At 33.5% G+C, this 14,552-nt stretch overlaps 3 protein-coding genes across 3 annotated transcripts; all 3 read left to right on the top strand.

The window, feature by feature from the left end:
• Positions 1 to 7,352: 7,352 nt before the first annotated feature.
• On the top strand, positions 7,353 to 8,717 carry LOC121207974 (uncharacterized). Its single transcript, XM_041078516.1, has 2 exons — positions 7,353 to 7,458; positions 7,672 to 8,717. The coding sequence occupies exons 1-2, from the start codon at positions 7,353 to 7,355 to the stop codon at positions 8,715 to 8,717; spliced, it is 1,152 nt and encodes a 383-aa protein (XP_040934450.1).
• Positions 8,718 to 8,759: 42 nt separating this feature from the next.
• LOC121207973 (uncharacterized) lies at positions 8,760 to 10,238 on the top strand. The gene is made up of 3 exons (XM_041078515.1): positions 8,760 to 9,434; positions 9,591 to 9,777; positions 10,012 to 10,238. The coding sequence occupies exons 1-3, from the start codon at positions 8,760 to 8,762 to the stop codon at positions 10,236 to 10,238; spliced, it is 1,089 nt and encodes a 362-aa protein (XP_040934449.1).
• A 1,199-nt stretch (positions 10,239 to 11,437) lies between these two features.
• On the top strand, positions 11,438 to 11,908 carry LOC121207972 (uncharacterized). The gene has a single exon (XM_041078514.1). It carries the CDS (start codon positions 11,438 to 11,440, stop codon positions 11,906 to 11,908), a length of 471 nt encoding a protein of 156 aa, XP_040934448.1.
• The last annotated feature ends 2,644 nt before the right edge of the window (positions 11,909 to 14,552 follow it).

Genomic DNA, 14,552 nt, shown 5'->3' with positions numbered 1-14,552 from the left:
ATCATACTTATAAATAAGAATTTTGATTTCACTAAAAAAATTTATTAAATGAAGTTATATAATAAATAAAAAAGATAAACATTATATTTATTTAAACTATTATGTTTCCATTAAAAAAACTAAATATATATATTAATTTAGTTTTAAATAATAAATTTTAATTATTTATATTAATTATACATTATTTACGAACTATTATGATGCATTTATTGACGATTAAGAAAAAAAAATCAAACAGTGCAAAGTTTAATTTACAGTATATCAATTTTTATAGTTTGTATAAATGTTTTAATAATGATTAGGATTTTTTTTATTAGCACTATATTTAAATTATTAAAATAATTAGCATGTTTTCATTATTTTTATAATATGCTTAATTGACATATTTTTACTATTTATTTTTATTAATTTTGGACATGAGTTCTACTAATTTTGCCACTTAATTAATCGTTTTCTATGTAGGTACAAGAATTATCCAATGTGTCGGAGAACAAGTTGAAATATGGATTACTAGAAAGAATTAGCATGAAAGATAGAGTGGTGCACAAGAATTGTAACACCCTTAAAATCGTTATGTTATAAAAATAGTATTAAGTGAAAATTGTGCATAACGGATTTCTCGGTAAAGTAAAATAATAAATATAAATGATAAAAGAGAAGGCCGATGGATGCCAAAGGAAATTTGAATTAAGAAGTATGTCGTGATGTATTAATTTAAGGAAAGGACTAAATTGTAAAGAAGTGAAAATTTTTGGTGCCCAAATATAATTATTCAAAATCTAAGGGAATTGAATGTAAATATGGGAAAGTTGAAAGACCAAAAGTGAAAATAACCTAAAATTTATTTTTCAAACAAAATTGGTAAGTATGGGCCCAATTGAATAAGTGGAGAAAGATGAAAGACTAAATTGCAACTTGACTAAAAATGAATAGTGATTCAAGAATAAAACTGTAGAGAATTTTAAAGGGCAAAATGATTATTTCTCAATTTGGATAATTATCAATTATTGAGGTGTAATAATTAAGGATTTTTGGTGTAGAAATCTTATTGGTTAAATTATTTTATTATTTTACTATTATTTTATTTAAAGATATTTTTATATTGATTAATGATTAAGTAAAAGATGGAAAATCCATTCAAAAAAAAGGCCACAATCATTTATGGAGAAAATGAGTTTTTTCTTTGCAATTTGGTCTTTTCCTTGAAATTCTATTAATTTTTTTAGTAAAATCAAGCCTCCATCAATCTAATAAACTTAACTTTCAAGAAGGAAAATTGTATATTCATGTTGCAGGAGAGAGAAAATAAAGGCAATGCTTGAAATCAATAGTACAATGTATGAATTTCATGGTTTCATCATGTTTTTAAGTTTAATCTTGTCAGAAAAGTAAGGAAGTGATGTTAAAGTAGAGAATTCTCATGAAAAATTTTATATTCTTGACATGTTACTGGAGAGAGAGATAGAGGAAGTGATTCAAGTATCAAAGAAAAGAGAAAAACAAGTGATTTAAGGTTGAAGAGAGGTAAGTACCCTTGAATTCTTTTGTTACTTGAGGATTAAAATGTAAACTTTGTGAAAGTTGTGGTAAATTAGTAGAATAAAGTGTAAAATAACTTGATATGTGAAATAATTGATGTGAAATATGGTAATGAAATAGACATAAAGTGATGTTGAAATTAAATTATAATAAATATTGTATGTTCATGATGCTAAAGACTAAATCATGAACTTTGTGAAATTTATTGTTGAAATAAGAAAAGTGAAATGTATATAGATTAGACATTAAAAATAATATATTATGATGAATTAATGGATTAAAGTGATATGTGATAATGCATATTGATTTTCGTGGTAAAAAGGACTAAATTAAAAAATACGTGAAAGTTTTATATGTTATTATTTGATAAGTGAAAATGATATAGAGAACACGAAATATAAGGTGCATTGTGAATTAATAATTTACTAAATAAAGTTTTGTGATTTTTACAAATGCAATTACAATTATTCTTTAAATCATGGAAAAATGAGGATTAAATTAAAGAAGTGCAAAAGTGTAGTTAAATTGTGAAATATATATTAACATGAATAAAGATGAAAATGAAAAAATAATATTTTTGAAAATCTTAACGCTTGAACTTATATATACGTGTAATGTTAAATAGTAAATCCGAATGAAAGGAATGAGAAAGTGTAATAAAATCGTAATAATTGTTAAATAAAGCATTCATGACTAATTATTGTAAATTTGGTATTGCGAAATGCCCATGTAGAGTGTTGAATTTCGTGGATATAGTTGGCATGCCATAGGAACCCGAGCACTCCCGTGTTAATCATGACATGCATTTTGGTGCTACTCTATTTTGTTCTGATATTGTACTTTGGTGCCCGTGCTCTCAGCACTTATGTGCTTAATGTATCGTGTTATGTTTCGTCTATCCATCTGGTTCAAACATGTTTATCATTGGCTAAAAAGTCGTGGTAAGTGAATTTGATAAAAGTTTTGTTCCTGTTAATCAATGAAATGATAAAATTAGTGAATCAAAGTATAATTAAATTTTGTAAATATGGAATAACCTATTGATTATATTCATGAATTATATTAGTAATAATGTTTATGATAAATAAAAATCAAAGAAATGGTAATATATGAGTTCATGGGTACTTACTAAGTCTTCACAAGCTTAACGTGTTATTTTTTTAACGCGTAGGTGAGAGATCAGATTGAAGTTCTTGTTCAAATAGTGACCTTGACACATCTCATCACATCATCAAATCTTGCGAGAAAAAGAGTATGAAATAAATTTCATGGTATAGGGTATGACATATACCTATCTAATGAAGTAAGAAAGTGTCTAGTTGTTCTAATATTTGAGTTTAATGTGTTTAGAATGGTTAATATGAGGTATTACATACTTTATGAGCTCTGGTTATTGTTTGGAATGACCGTGGACAGTTTTGGTATGGTTAATATGAGGTATTACATACTTTATGAGCTCTGGTTATTGTTTGGAATGACCGTGGACAGTTTTGGTATGATTTGTTAGTGTTTGAAAAAAAAAATTCAGGTCCCTTATTTCAAGTCTGAAGACACATCTCACAATATCAAGGTCTTGTCTTGAAACATAAGCCTCTTTGTCTCGAGACATACACTCATTTGTCTTGAGACACGACAACTTCAAAGCTAAAGTTTTACAGTAACATGACATGATCTCGAGAGATACATACTTAAAATTGAAAATTTTTAGTTGGGCAAAAAAAGAGACTTGAAACAAGTTTGGAATAGAATTAAACTTTATTGTTAGACTAATTAAATTCTAAAAAGAACAATGTGACTTTGACAAGGGCCCAAATCATAAGTATTTGATATAAAAAAATGTTGAGTGTTAAATGTAATATTCATTATTCGAGTTTCTTAAGGGTGTTACAAGAATCTTAAATTTAAGATTATTTTAATTAATTTTTATTTGAAAAGATATCTCCTTTAAGAGATTAATTAAGATTAAGTTCAAAGAGTCCTTCTAATAAACTTGCTTTTTATCCCGATGCAAAGATTAAATTATAATATAATTTTGTTTTCAACAATGTCGTAATATAAATTTTAGTATTTTATATTTATTTGTTAAAATTTAATATAATTTTTATAATTTTTTAACGATATTATAATTGAGAAAGTAAAAAGAAAATAACATAAATGTTTAATTTTAGAATTATGATGGCTTATATTAAGATGGACACAAAGTTAAAGTTGAAATTTGAAAAGATTTTATAAAATATTTAAAATATAATTAATTATTTGAATTTTATGTAATTAACATATATCATCATTTCATTAACCTATGGTTATAATTTTATTATATTTTCAAATATGGCTTTAAAATTGATATATGACATAATTTTTCGTTACCCAAATTACGATGATCTTAAAATATCGTTTTATTCATTTATTTTTTTAAAACATTGTAAAAATAAATAAATGCATGATATATTAATAACAAAATATTCAAGTAACAATTACTAAATTAGACATAAAAGATTTAAGTAAATAAAAATAAAAATATAACTGTAATAAATTTAGATATCTACTCATATTTTCATTTCTTCTTCATTTTTCATGAGAAAAATAACAATAATAGTACGACATGAGAATAAAAAATATACTAAATTCAAATAATACATTAAAATAATAACAGCATGTTAGGTTCATATGAATGGCATAACCCAGTTTCCTTTTCTTTTGGAAGATGACCCTTTCATCTTTCTGCTTAGATCATAGTATTTATCTATTTTCCCTAAAAACGTCTAATATTTTGGTATATGTTGTAATTTGATCATGGCATTGTTGTTGAGGAATAATATGTATCACAGGGGTTTAAAAAGGGTTACTCATTGTCTTTTAGCCTGGTTTTCTTGATAATGAAAAGGATAGTTACTAAACGTGGGGAGTTCATAAAGGTTATGGAACAAAAATGTTACAATTTGTTTGCCCATGCTTATAAATGATAATATTGCTGAGGTTAGATTTCTTAACGTAAATTAGCTAAAATGCTAACATGGGTTGTAATGTTGTTTTTCTTTACGCAAATCTCTCTCTCACTGTTAAGAAGTCAAATTGAAAAAATTTCCTTTACAGTAAAGTTCCCTTGTTGTGTTTTACAACCTTTATTACCTTGTTTATGTCGAATGTTTCATATGAAAAATTATCTTACAATTCACTGGATTGTGTTTTTAAAGCTTTATAACATTTTAATTGTTGCATTCCTAGTGTAATGAGTTGCTTCTATTTAATGATTACTAGGCTTTGCTTATAGTATCAATGTATCTTTTTAGGAGGCGTTTAGTATCGAGTTTTAGTTTGTTCCAAATGCATTTTCTTAAGGGTGTTATGCTTCTTTGTTGTATGATCTTGGTGGATTTCTTTTCCAATTAATGAATCAATGAAGCAACAATTTAGAGTAAAAGAATTTGCATATCTCATATTTGATATCTTGTGTTAACCAATTTGTCACCGGATGGATAGATTGTATTTATTAAATAAATTTTGGTTTCTCGCTTGAAATTTTATGAACTGGAAATAGGGATATGCACCACCTAATTCAAATAGAAGGGAGGGAGTTTTAAGGAGGAAATGCCTTGAATATCTTGATTATGTTGCTCAATTTTATGACATTCCAGACACTGAGTGATGTACTCTTATATTTGACACTTTTTGTTTGTTAATTCCTTTGTCTTATGAATTTTTCACTACTTAATTGGTTGTATTTGATTTATTTCTTGTGTAGTGAACCCAATACGGGAAATGGCAACAAAAAGACGTAATCTGCAGTTTTCTTTCTTTTTATTCTGTCATGGCTGGAGTCGTGGGCACGACGCTGATCTGACGTGGCAAATCAGAAGTCAACACGGGGAATATTCTGGAAACAACTTATCTTGATCTATTGACGTGATTTTGGGGATTTTGGATTTCATTTTCATAATTTTAAAGATATTATCTTACCTTTTTTTGATTAGTTTTCCTTGTTGATTTGGGAATTTGAAGCCTATAAATACCCACCTTTGGGTAATGCTAAGGGGATCCCTGGTCTTTTGTTCTTATTGCTACTTTATTTTCATTTTTAATAAAATTTTCTTCTTTTGTTTTATTTCTACTTTATTTTATTTTATTTTATGTTTTTACATTATCAAAACATGTTAAGCATGATAATCAATATCATGCTTGGCTAATTTTTCTCAAGCCAAGAGCTAGTACGAATCAATTCCTCACGTGAGAATTGAATATTGCTTAAATCCCTTCGGGATACATTTTCGTCTTTCTGCTTAAATAGTTTGGCAATCGGCCTTACAAAAATTTTTAAACGTTTTTCAAATCAAAAAGGATTCGTTGGTCTGGAATCGTTTAATTTTACAGTTGGGAAGAAGGATCGGCCTGTGGCATTTTGACTTCCTATGAACACTCTTAGCGGCGGTCCGCTAAGGAAAGACGAGATCGGAAATGATTCTCGATAAGGCAACTTCCGAGTTGGGCTTTTCCTGTTTTAAAACTAAGTATTTTAACGGCGATAGACGTGGTTGATTTAGTTAAGAATCGACTTTCGAAGATAGACTTGGGAAGATCGGTTACATAAGAGAAAAGCAAGTTACGATGGGTTGGGCCTCGTAGACTGTAACTGACATGAATCCCGGAGAAAAAATCTATTTTCGATGATCGTGGGAATTGACGAAACTAGCTTGAGGCGATTCTTATACTCGTGTTTATTCAACTTAATCTTTCATCTTCTTTATTTTATTGCTTCTATTTTAATACATCTTTCTTTGCAATTTTACTTGTTTATTTTATTTTCTTGTTACTTCTCAAATCACCTTTTTTTTATTTTTTATTTCAGCTCCTAGGTCGAGAACAAGAAATTTAATCAAGAATTCCATTAAACTCCCTGTGGATCGACCATCTTCCACTATTCTACCTATTTATTTATTTTATTTTTGAAGAGGTTTATTTTATTTTGATAGGCAAAACGACGCATGTCAAAATTGGCGCCGTTGCCGGGGAATTTTATTTTCGGCAATTACTGATTATTTTGTGTGATTTTTATGACCAGGAGAAACTCGGGGACTCTAGTTCAATATAACCCAAAAATTGAAGCAAGCGCTCGTAGAAACCACGTTCAAATGCTTCGACGAAAGAAGCAGCAAGAGTAAAGAGAACGACAATCCAATCTGGAATCTACTTCTGCGACACCACCACGTGAACCGGAACAAACTCCAAACGAAGGACCATCTCCCAACACCACTACTCCAATAACAAATCCCACGTTTGAACCGGAGCCAATGGCGAACCAAACCATTAGAGAGCTTGCCGCCGCCCCCGCCGTACAACAACCGCTCTACATTACCTTTCCTCAAGGCACTACCCCTTTTCAACTCAAAACAGGGTTAATTCATCTCCTTTCTACATTCAACGGTCTTCCTAGCGAAAGCCCACATAAACATCTCGCTGAATTCCACATTGTGTGTAGCAGCATGAAGCCGCAAGGAGTTTCAGAAGACCAAATCAAACTAAGGGCATTTCCTTTTTCTTTAGCCGGAATGGCTAAGGAATGGTTAGTTTTCCTTCCGCCTAACTCAATAACCACATGGGCTGAACTATCTCGTGTTTTCCTTTATAGGTATTTTCCAGCGGCAAAGGCGAGCAAGCTTAGGCGAAGCATTTTGGGAATCCAGCAAAAGAGCGATGAATCTCTCTACGACTACTGGGAGAGGTTCAAAAAGTTATGCGCAAGTTGCCCGCAGCATGGCCTATCCGAGTAGACCCTCCTTCGGTATCTCTATGAAGGGATGCTTCCGATGGATAAAAAGATGGTGGATGCTGCAAGTGGTGGCGCACTCGTCAATATGACACCAGAAAATGCGAGAACTCTGATCTCTACTATGGCCGCAAACTCGCAACAGTTCGGCTCTTCAAGTGAACCTAGCTGAGGGGTTCACGAAGTAAGTACCGTTTCTTTGGAAAATAAAATAGACAAATTGACTGATATTGTCAACTATCTTGCCACAGGTAAGATAGAAGTCGCGAAGGTTTGTGGAATCTGCACGATGCCGAACCACCCAACCGATTCATGTCCAATGCTATAAGATGAGACGGGTGCCCAAGTCAATGCCATAAATAATTTCCCAGGACCTCCTCAAAGGCCATACAATCCCTATGGTAACACTTTCAATCCCGGTTGGAGAGATCATCCAAATATGAGCTATGGAAACAAAAACCAAAATTACCAACCGAGACCACCTCCCTTTCCAAATCAATTACCACAAAAAACCTCTCTTGTGACCATTGTTGAAAAGTTGGCCATTTCACAAGAGAAATTCCAAACCCAAACACAATCTCATCTCCAAGAAATTGACAAACAAATAAGCCAACTAGCCCAAACCATTGGTCGCCTAGAGTCTCAAGGACGATTGCCCTCTCAAACCGAAACAAATCCGAGGGAAAATGTAAGCGCGATTACTTTACGAAGTGGTACCGTAATTTCACCAGAGCCGACAAAGGAGCCCGAGAAAATCGAGAAAGACAAAGAAGATACTTCTTTGAAGAGTCAAGAAGAAAAATCCTCGCCTACCTCAGGTAAAGTCATTCCTAGTCCTTCATTTTCTACTTACGAGACTCCTCCTCCCTTTCCAGGAAGGCTTGCAAGGCATAACAAAAAGGAAGAGGAGAAGGAAATTTTGGATATATTCAAAAATGTAGAAATCAATATTCCACTCCTTGATGTCATTCGGAAGGTGCCAAAATATGTGAAGTTTTTGAAAGACTTATGCACAAATCGGAGGCGGTTATCCGGCAATGAAAGAGTTAACCTCAACGAGAATATTTCGGCCATTTTTCAAAGACGCCTACCACCAAAATACAAGGACCAAGGGATGTTTGCAATTCCGTACAAAATAGGAAAAGTCAGAATAAAAAGGGCGATGTGCGATCTAAGTGCATCTATTAATGTCATGTCGCTAAGCGTCTACAACAAAATTTCAACAGAACCATTAAAAGAGACGCGAGTGATGATTCAATTAGCTGATCGGTCAGTTATCTACCCCGAAGGGGTACTAGAAAATGTGTTGGTAAAGGTAAACGATCTCATTTTCCCTGCTGATTTTTACATTATTGACATGGAAAATGATTGCAGCAATAACAGATCAGAAATCTTGCTTGGACGCCCTTTCTTGTGAACAGCGTATACAAAAATTGATGTCCGTAACGGCATCTTAACCATGGAATTTGACGGGGAAGTGGTTAAATACGATGTGTACAAAGCTATGAAGTATCCTGATTCCATCGCAAGTTTAAATTTTGTTGATATTATAGATCCGTTAGCCGATGATTCTATCGAAACTGATTTGTTTTATGATTTTTGTAGGGAATTGGAGGATCTCAATGATGAAAGCGAAATCATTTCAGCTCTTTCCTCCATTTCTGATTCTCGATTAATTCCATTTAAACCCCTTCCCTTAATTTTGCAGGTGCCACAACTAGAATTGAAGCAACTTCCATCGCATCTCAAATACGAATTTTTGGGCGATAATCGAACCTTGCCAATTATCATTTCAAGTGAATTATCACGACAGGAAGAGGAAGAATTGATTGCTATTTTACGCACCTATAAAAAAGCAATTGGATGGACATTAGTTGATATCCAAGGCTTAAGTCCATCCACTTGCATGCATAAAATTAAAACAGAGGAGAACGCGAAACCAACGAGAGAAGGCCAGCGACGTTTAAACTCGCCAATGATGGAGGTTGTGAAGGAGGAGATTCAAAAGTTGCTAGATGCTGACATTATCTACCCCATTTCTGATAGCAAGTGGGTAAGTCCGGTCCATGTTGTGCCAAAGAATACTGGAATTATAATGGTTGAAAATGTCGAAGGAGAAATGATTCCGAAGAGAGTACAAAATGGTTGGAGAATGTGTATCGATTATAGGAAACTCAACTCACAAACCCGAAAATACCATTTTCCTTTACCATTTATCGATCAAATGATCGAAAGACTTGCTGGAAAAACACATTACTATTGTCTTAATAGATTTTCTAGATTTTTTCAGGTTTCGGTGACACCTGAAGACCAAGAAAAAACAACATTCACTTGCCCTTTCGGAACTTTCGCCTATAGGAGAATGCCTTTCGGTCTTTGCAACCCTCTGGCCACATTCCAACGATGCATATTAAGCATTTTCTCTGATTACATCAAGCGAGGAATAGAGGTATTTATGGATGATTTTACTGTTTATGGTAATTCATTCTCTCAATACCTCTCCAATCTTTCTTATGTTCTTAATCGATGCATTGAATTTAAATTGGTTTTAAACTACGAGAAATGCCATTTCATGGTAAGTAAAGGATTAGTACTCGGTCATGTGGTTTCAGCCTAAGGAATTGCTGTTGATAAGGGAAAGATTGATGTAATTCGCTCACTTCCATACCCCATTTCGGTGAGGGAAATTCGTAGTTTTCTTGGCCATGCAGGTTTCTACCGACAGTTCATAAAGGACTTCTCTAAGTTGGCGCAACCTCTTTACCGATTACTACGAAAGGACGTGAATTTTATTTTTGATCAATCTTGCAAAGATTCATTCGATGAGCTTAAGGGAAGGCTTATATCTGCACCAATTGTACAACCACCAAATTGGACTTTACCATTTGAGATTATGTGTGACGCATCTGACCTTAGCGTGGGAGCCGTTCTCGGCTAAATGAGTATAGAAGGACCACACGTGATAGCCTATGCCTCTAGGACTCTCGACTCGGCTCAACTCAACTACTCGACAACGAAAAAAGAGCTTTTTGCTGTCATTTTTGCATTAGAAAATTTTCGTTCTTATTTATTAGGAACTAAAATTTTTGCTTTTTCCGATCATGCAGCCCTGAAATACTTGATGAACAAAAAAGAACCAAAGCCGAGGTTGATACGATGGATTCTCTTACTACAGGAGTTCGATCTTGAAATCAAGGATAAAAAGGGAAGCGAAAACTTAGTAGCTGACCACCTAAGCCGTTTGCCTACTTCACCAGTCTAACCTCCCCTACGAGAATAATTTCCAGATGAAACATTGATGGAAGCACACGCATCATTCCCATGGTTCGCTGATTTGGTAAATTTTCTAGCTACGGGTAGATTTCCAAACAATCTATCTCAATCTGAGATCAAACACATAAAAAGAGAGTCTCGATACTACATTTGGAATGATCCATATTTATGGAAAAATTTCTCGGATCAAATTGTACGACAATGCGTAAGTAATAGCGAGGTAAAATCCATACTTGAGTTTTGTCATTCCTACGCTTGCGGTGGACATTTCGGCCCTAAACGTACCGCACACAAAATTCTTGAGTGCGGATTTTATTGGCCAACCTTGTTAAAGACACTTACAACTTTTGCAAAGCATGTGACAGGTGCCAAAGAGTCGAAAATCTAAGTCGAATGAGTGAGATGCCATTAAATCCTATACACATTTGTGAAATTTTTGATGTGTGGGGGCTCGATTATATGGGGCCATTTACCTCATCATTTGGAAATTTATACATTATTTTGGCCGTTGATTACGTTTTGAAATGGGTAGAGGCGAAAGCCACCAGAGAAAATGATGCGAAAACCACAACTAATTTTTTACATAATTTTATTTTCTCAAAATTTGGAACTCTGAGAGCGATCAATTGTGACAGAGGAACACATTTCGTTAACCGAGTCGTCGAATCTTTGATGAAAAAACATGGCGTGACTCAGCGGATAACGACAGCTTATCATCCGCAAACCAACGGACAAGCAGAGGTTTCAAATCGAGAAATCAAGTCAATCCTAGAGAAGACCGTTAAACTAAACCGAAAATATTGGAGCTTGAAGTTAGTTGATGCATTGTGGGCATATCGCACGGCCTACAAAGGACCTATCGGGATGTCACCTTACGGACTTGTTTTCGGAAAACCTTGCCACTTGCCTGTCGAACTCGAGCATAGGGCATTTTGGGTGGTGAAGGAATGTAATATGGAGATAAACGCTGTTGGCGAAGCACGGAAACTTCATATCCAAGAGCTTGAGGAGATTCACCGCAACGCTTACGATAGCGCACAAAATTATAAAGAGCAAACAAAAGCATTTCATGACAAGCACATTTCATTTAAAACATTTTCTGTTGGGCAAAAAGTTCTCCTATTTAACTCAAAATTAAAAATTTTTGCAGGGAAACTTAAGTCCAAGTGGAGCGGACCATTTACCGTGATCAATGTTTTTCCTCATGGAGCTGTGGAAATTGAGGATAGCTCAGGTGCACGATTTAAAGTTAATGGACAACGGCTAAAACCTTTCTTCAAGAGCAAACCAATCGGACTAATTGAAGAAATCGGGTTGGAAGAGCCAAAAATCTGACAGGAAAATGTCGAGCTTAACGACGTTAAACAAAGCGCTAAATGGGAGGCAACCCATTTGTTTACTTTTCATCAATTTTAAATTTTTTAATTTGTCGTTTGTTCAGACCCCTCCAGGCCCTAGAAGAGAACATCACGGAAATACTCTCTTTCCTTTACCTCAGCTGTGGCCGCCGTTGTCATTGATCACGGGGAGTATCCTTTAACTTTCTTTTTTCTTAAATGTACTTTACATTTTTTTTCCATATTGGGACAATACGATTAAGTGAGGGGGAGGGTAAAGGATGACATTAATTTCACCTTGCTTGTCATATTTGTTTGATGATATGTTTGTTTGAATTGATTAGAAGAACAACTCCTTTGCCGTTGCTTGCCGCTAAGCATGTTATGATTATTTTAGTTCATAAAGATACTTGAATTCTAGCATGCTTGATAATCGAATAATATGAGTAAGTCCAATTTGAAAACCCTTACAATTTGTCTTGATGTTGTTAGTTGAATTTCTCACTTAGCTTAATTAATTAGCCCATTTTGTGAGAACTTGAGCCTTTAGCATGTATGATTATATTTTTATGCTCTTTTTCTTGCCTGAGAGTGTCAATTTGGACATTGGAATCTAGAAATTGTGGCTTGTATGCATTTTGAGATTACATTGGAATTTGATGCATTAATATGATTTAGGCATTAGGATTCACCCTTTCTTTTCCCTTAATGAACCAAGTTGAAGCCTAATCCCATTTTCTCTGTTTTCACCAAGATTTTAAACCCAAGCCTTTTCATTTATTCCTCTTTTCCACCCTTGACAAGACAAAGAGCATAAGTTTAAGGTTGTGAGATCATGTTCCACAAAAAAAAATTCGAAAAAAAAGAAGAAAAAATAAAAAGAAGAAAAAAAGTTAAAAAAAAAGTTTGATGATTTGTTCATTATAGCTACCTTTGTTTAGTTTGCTTATTCTTGTTGCCTATGTTTTCTAAGGTTGTGGACATGATATAGTTACTTGTTGGGAAACTCTTGTCTTGATTTTCTTTAGCCTCATTTTAGCCTTATTCTCCACCTTTACCTAAGTCCCATTACACCTTTTATTAAAAGTCCTAATGATTTTTGCATCTCATTTCTTTAAAGTAGTGGAGAATTGATCTTGCCACAAGCCTATGGAGACCCTTATTCAAATTTTGACTTTGAGTGAATTAGATTTCTACACCCGAAACACTTTGAGTGATTTGAGTGCATCTTGGTAAGAATTAAGCTTAGGTTAGAATTTGATTGATAATTGATAGACAATGGTAAGATTGAATGATTGTTCTTGCTTGCACCTATTCATTTTGATTCATGTTTTATTCACGTCATTTTTGTGCACTTGAACTCTCATAACTTTGTTTAAGACTTGCAACGGTTTAGGAGAAAGATGATTAAGCTTTTGATTAATTTACTTCAAACATACTTGAGGGCAAGTATGAGACAAGTGAGGGGGAATTTGATGTACTCTTATATTTGACACTTTTTGCTTGTTAATTCCTTTGTCTTATGAACTTTTCACTACTTAATTGGTTGTATTTGATTTATTTCTTGTGTAGTGAACCCAATACTGGAAATGGAAACAAAAAGATGTAATCTGTAGTTTTCTTTCTTTTTATTCTGTCACGGCTGGAGTCGTGGGCACGACGCTGATCTGATGTGGCAAATCAGAAGTCAACACGGGGAATATTCTAGAAACAACTTATCTTGATCTATTGACGTGATTTGGGGGATTTTGGATTTCATTTTCATAATTTTAAAGATATTATCTTATCTTTTTTTGATTAGTTTTCCTTGTTGATTTGGGAATTTGAAGCCTATAAATACCCACCTTTGGGTAAAGCTAAGGGGATCCCTGGTCTTTTGTTCTTATTGCTACTTTATTTTCATTTTTAATAAAATTTTCTTCTTTTGTTTTATTTCTACTTTATTTTATTTTATTTTATGTTTTTACATTATCAAAACATGTTAAGCATGATAATCAATATCATGCTTGGCTAATTTTTCTCAAGCCAAGAGCTAGTACGAATCAATTCCTCACGTGAGAATTGAATATTGCTTAAATCCCTTCGGGATACATTTTCATCTTTCTGCTTAGATAGTTTGGCAATCTGCCTTACTAAAATTTTTAAGCGTTTTTCAAATCAAAAAGGATCCATTGGTCTGGAATCGTTTAATTTTACAGTTGGGAGGAAGGATCGGCCTGTGGCATTTCGACTTCCTATGAACACTCTTAGCGGCGGTCCACTAAGGAAAGACGAGAACGGAAATGATTCTAGATAAGGCAACTTCCGAGTTGGGCTTTTCCTGTTTTAAAACTAAGTATTTTAACGGCGATAGACGTGGTTGATTTACTTAAGAATCGACTTTCGAAGATAGACTTGGGAAGATTGGTTACATAAGAGAAAAGCAAGTTACGATGGGTTGGGCCTCGTAGACTGTAACCGACATGAATCCCGGAGCAAAAATCTATTTTCGATGATCGTGGGAATTGACGAAACTAGTTTGAGGCGATTCTTATACTCGTGTTTATTCAACTTAATCTTTCATCTTCTTTATTTTATTGCTTCTATTTTAATACATCTTTCTTTGCAATTTTACTTGTTTATTTTATTTTCTTGTTACTTCT

Source organism: Gossypium hirsutum, chromosome A10, assembly GCF_007990345.1.
Source record: "Gossypium hirsutum isolate 1008001.06 chromosome A10, Gossypium_hirsutum_v2.1, whole genome shotgun sequence".
Lineage (NCBI taxonomy): Eukaryota > Viridiplantae > Streptophyta > Magnoliopsida > Malvales > Malvaceae > Gossypium > Gossypium hirsutum.
The sequence above is the reverse complement of the archived record's forward strand: the minus strand, read 5'-3'. Positions and strand labels throughout refer to the sequence as shown.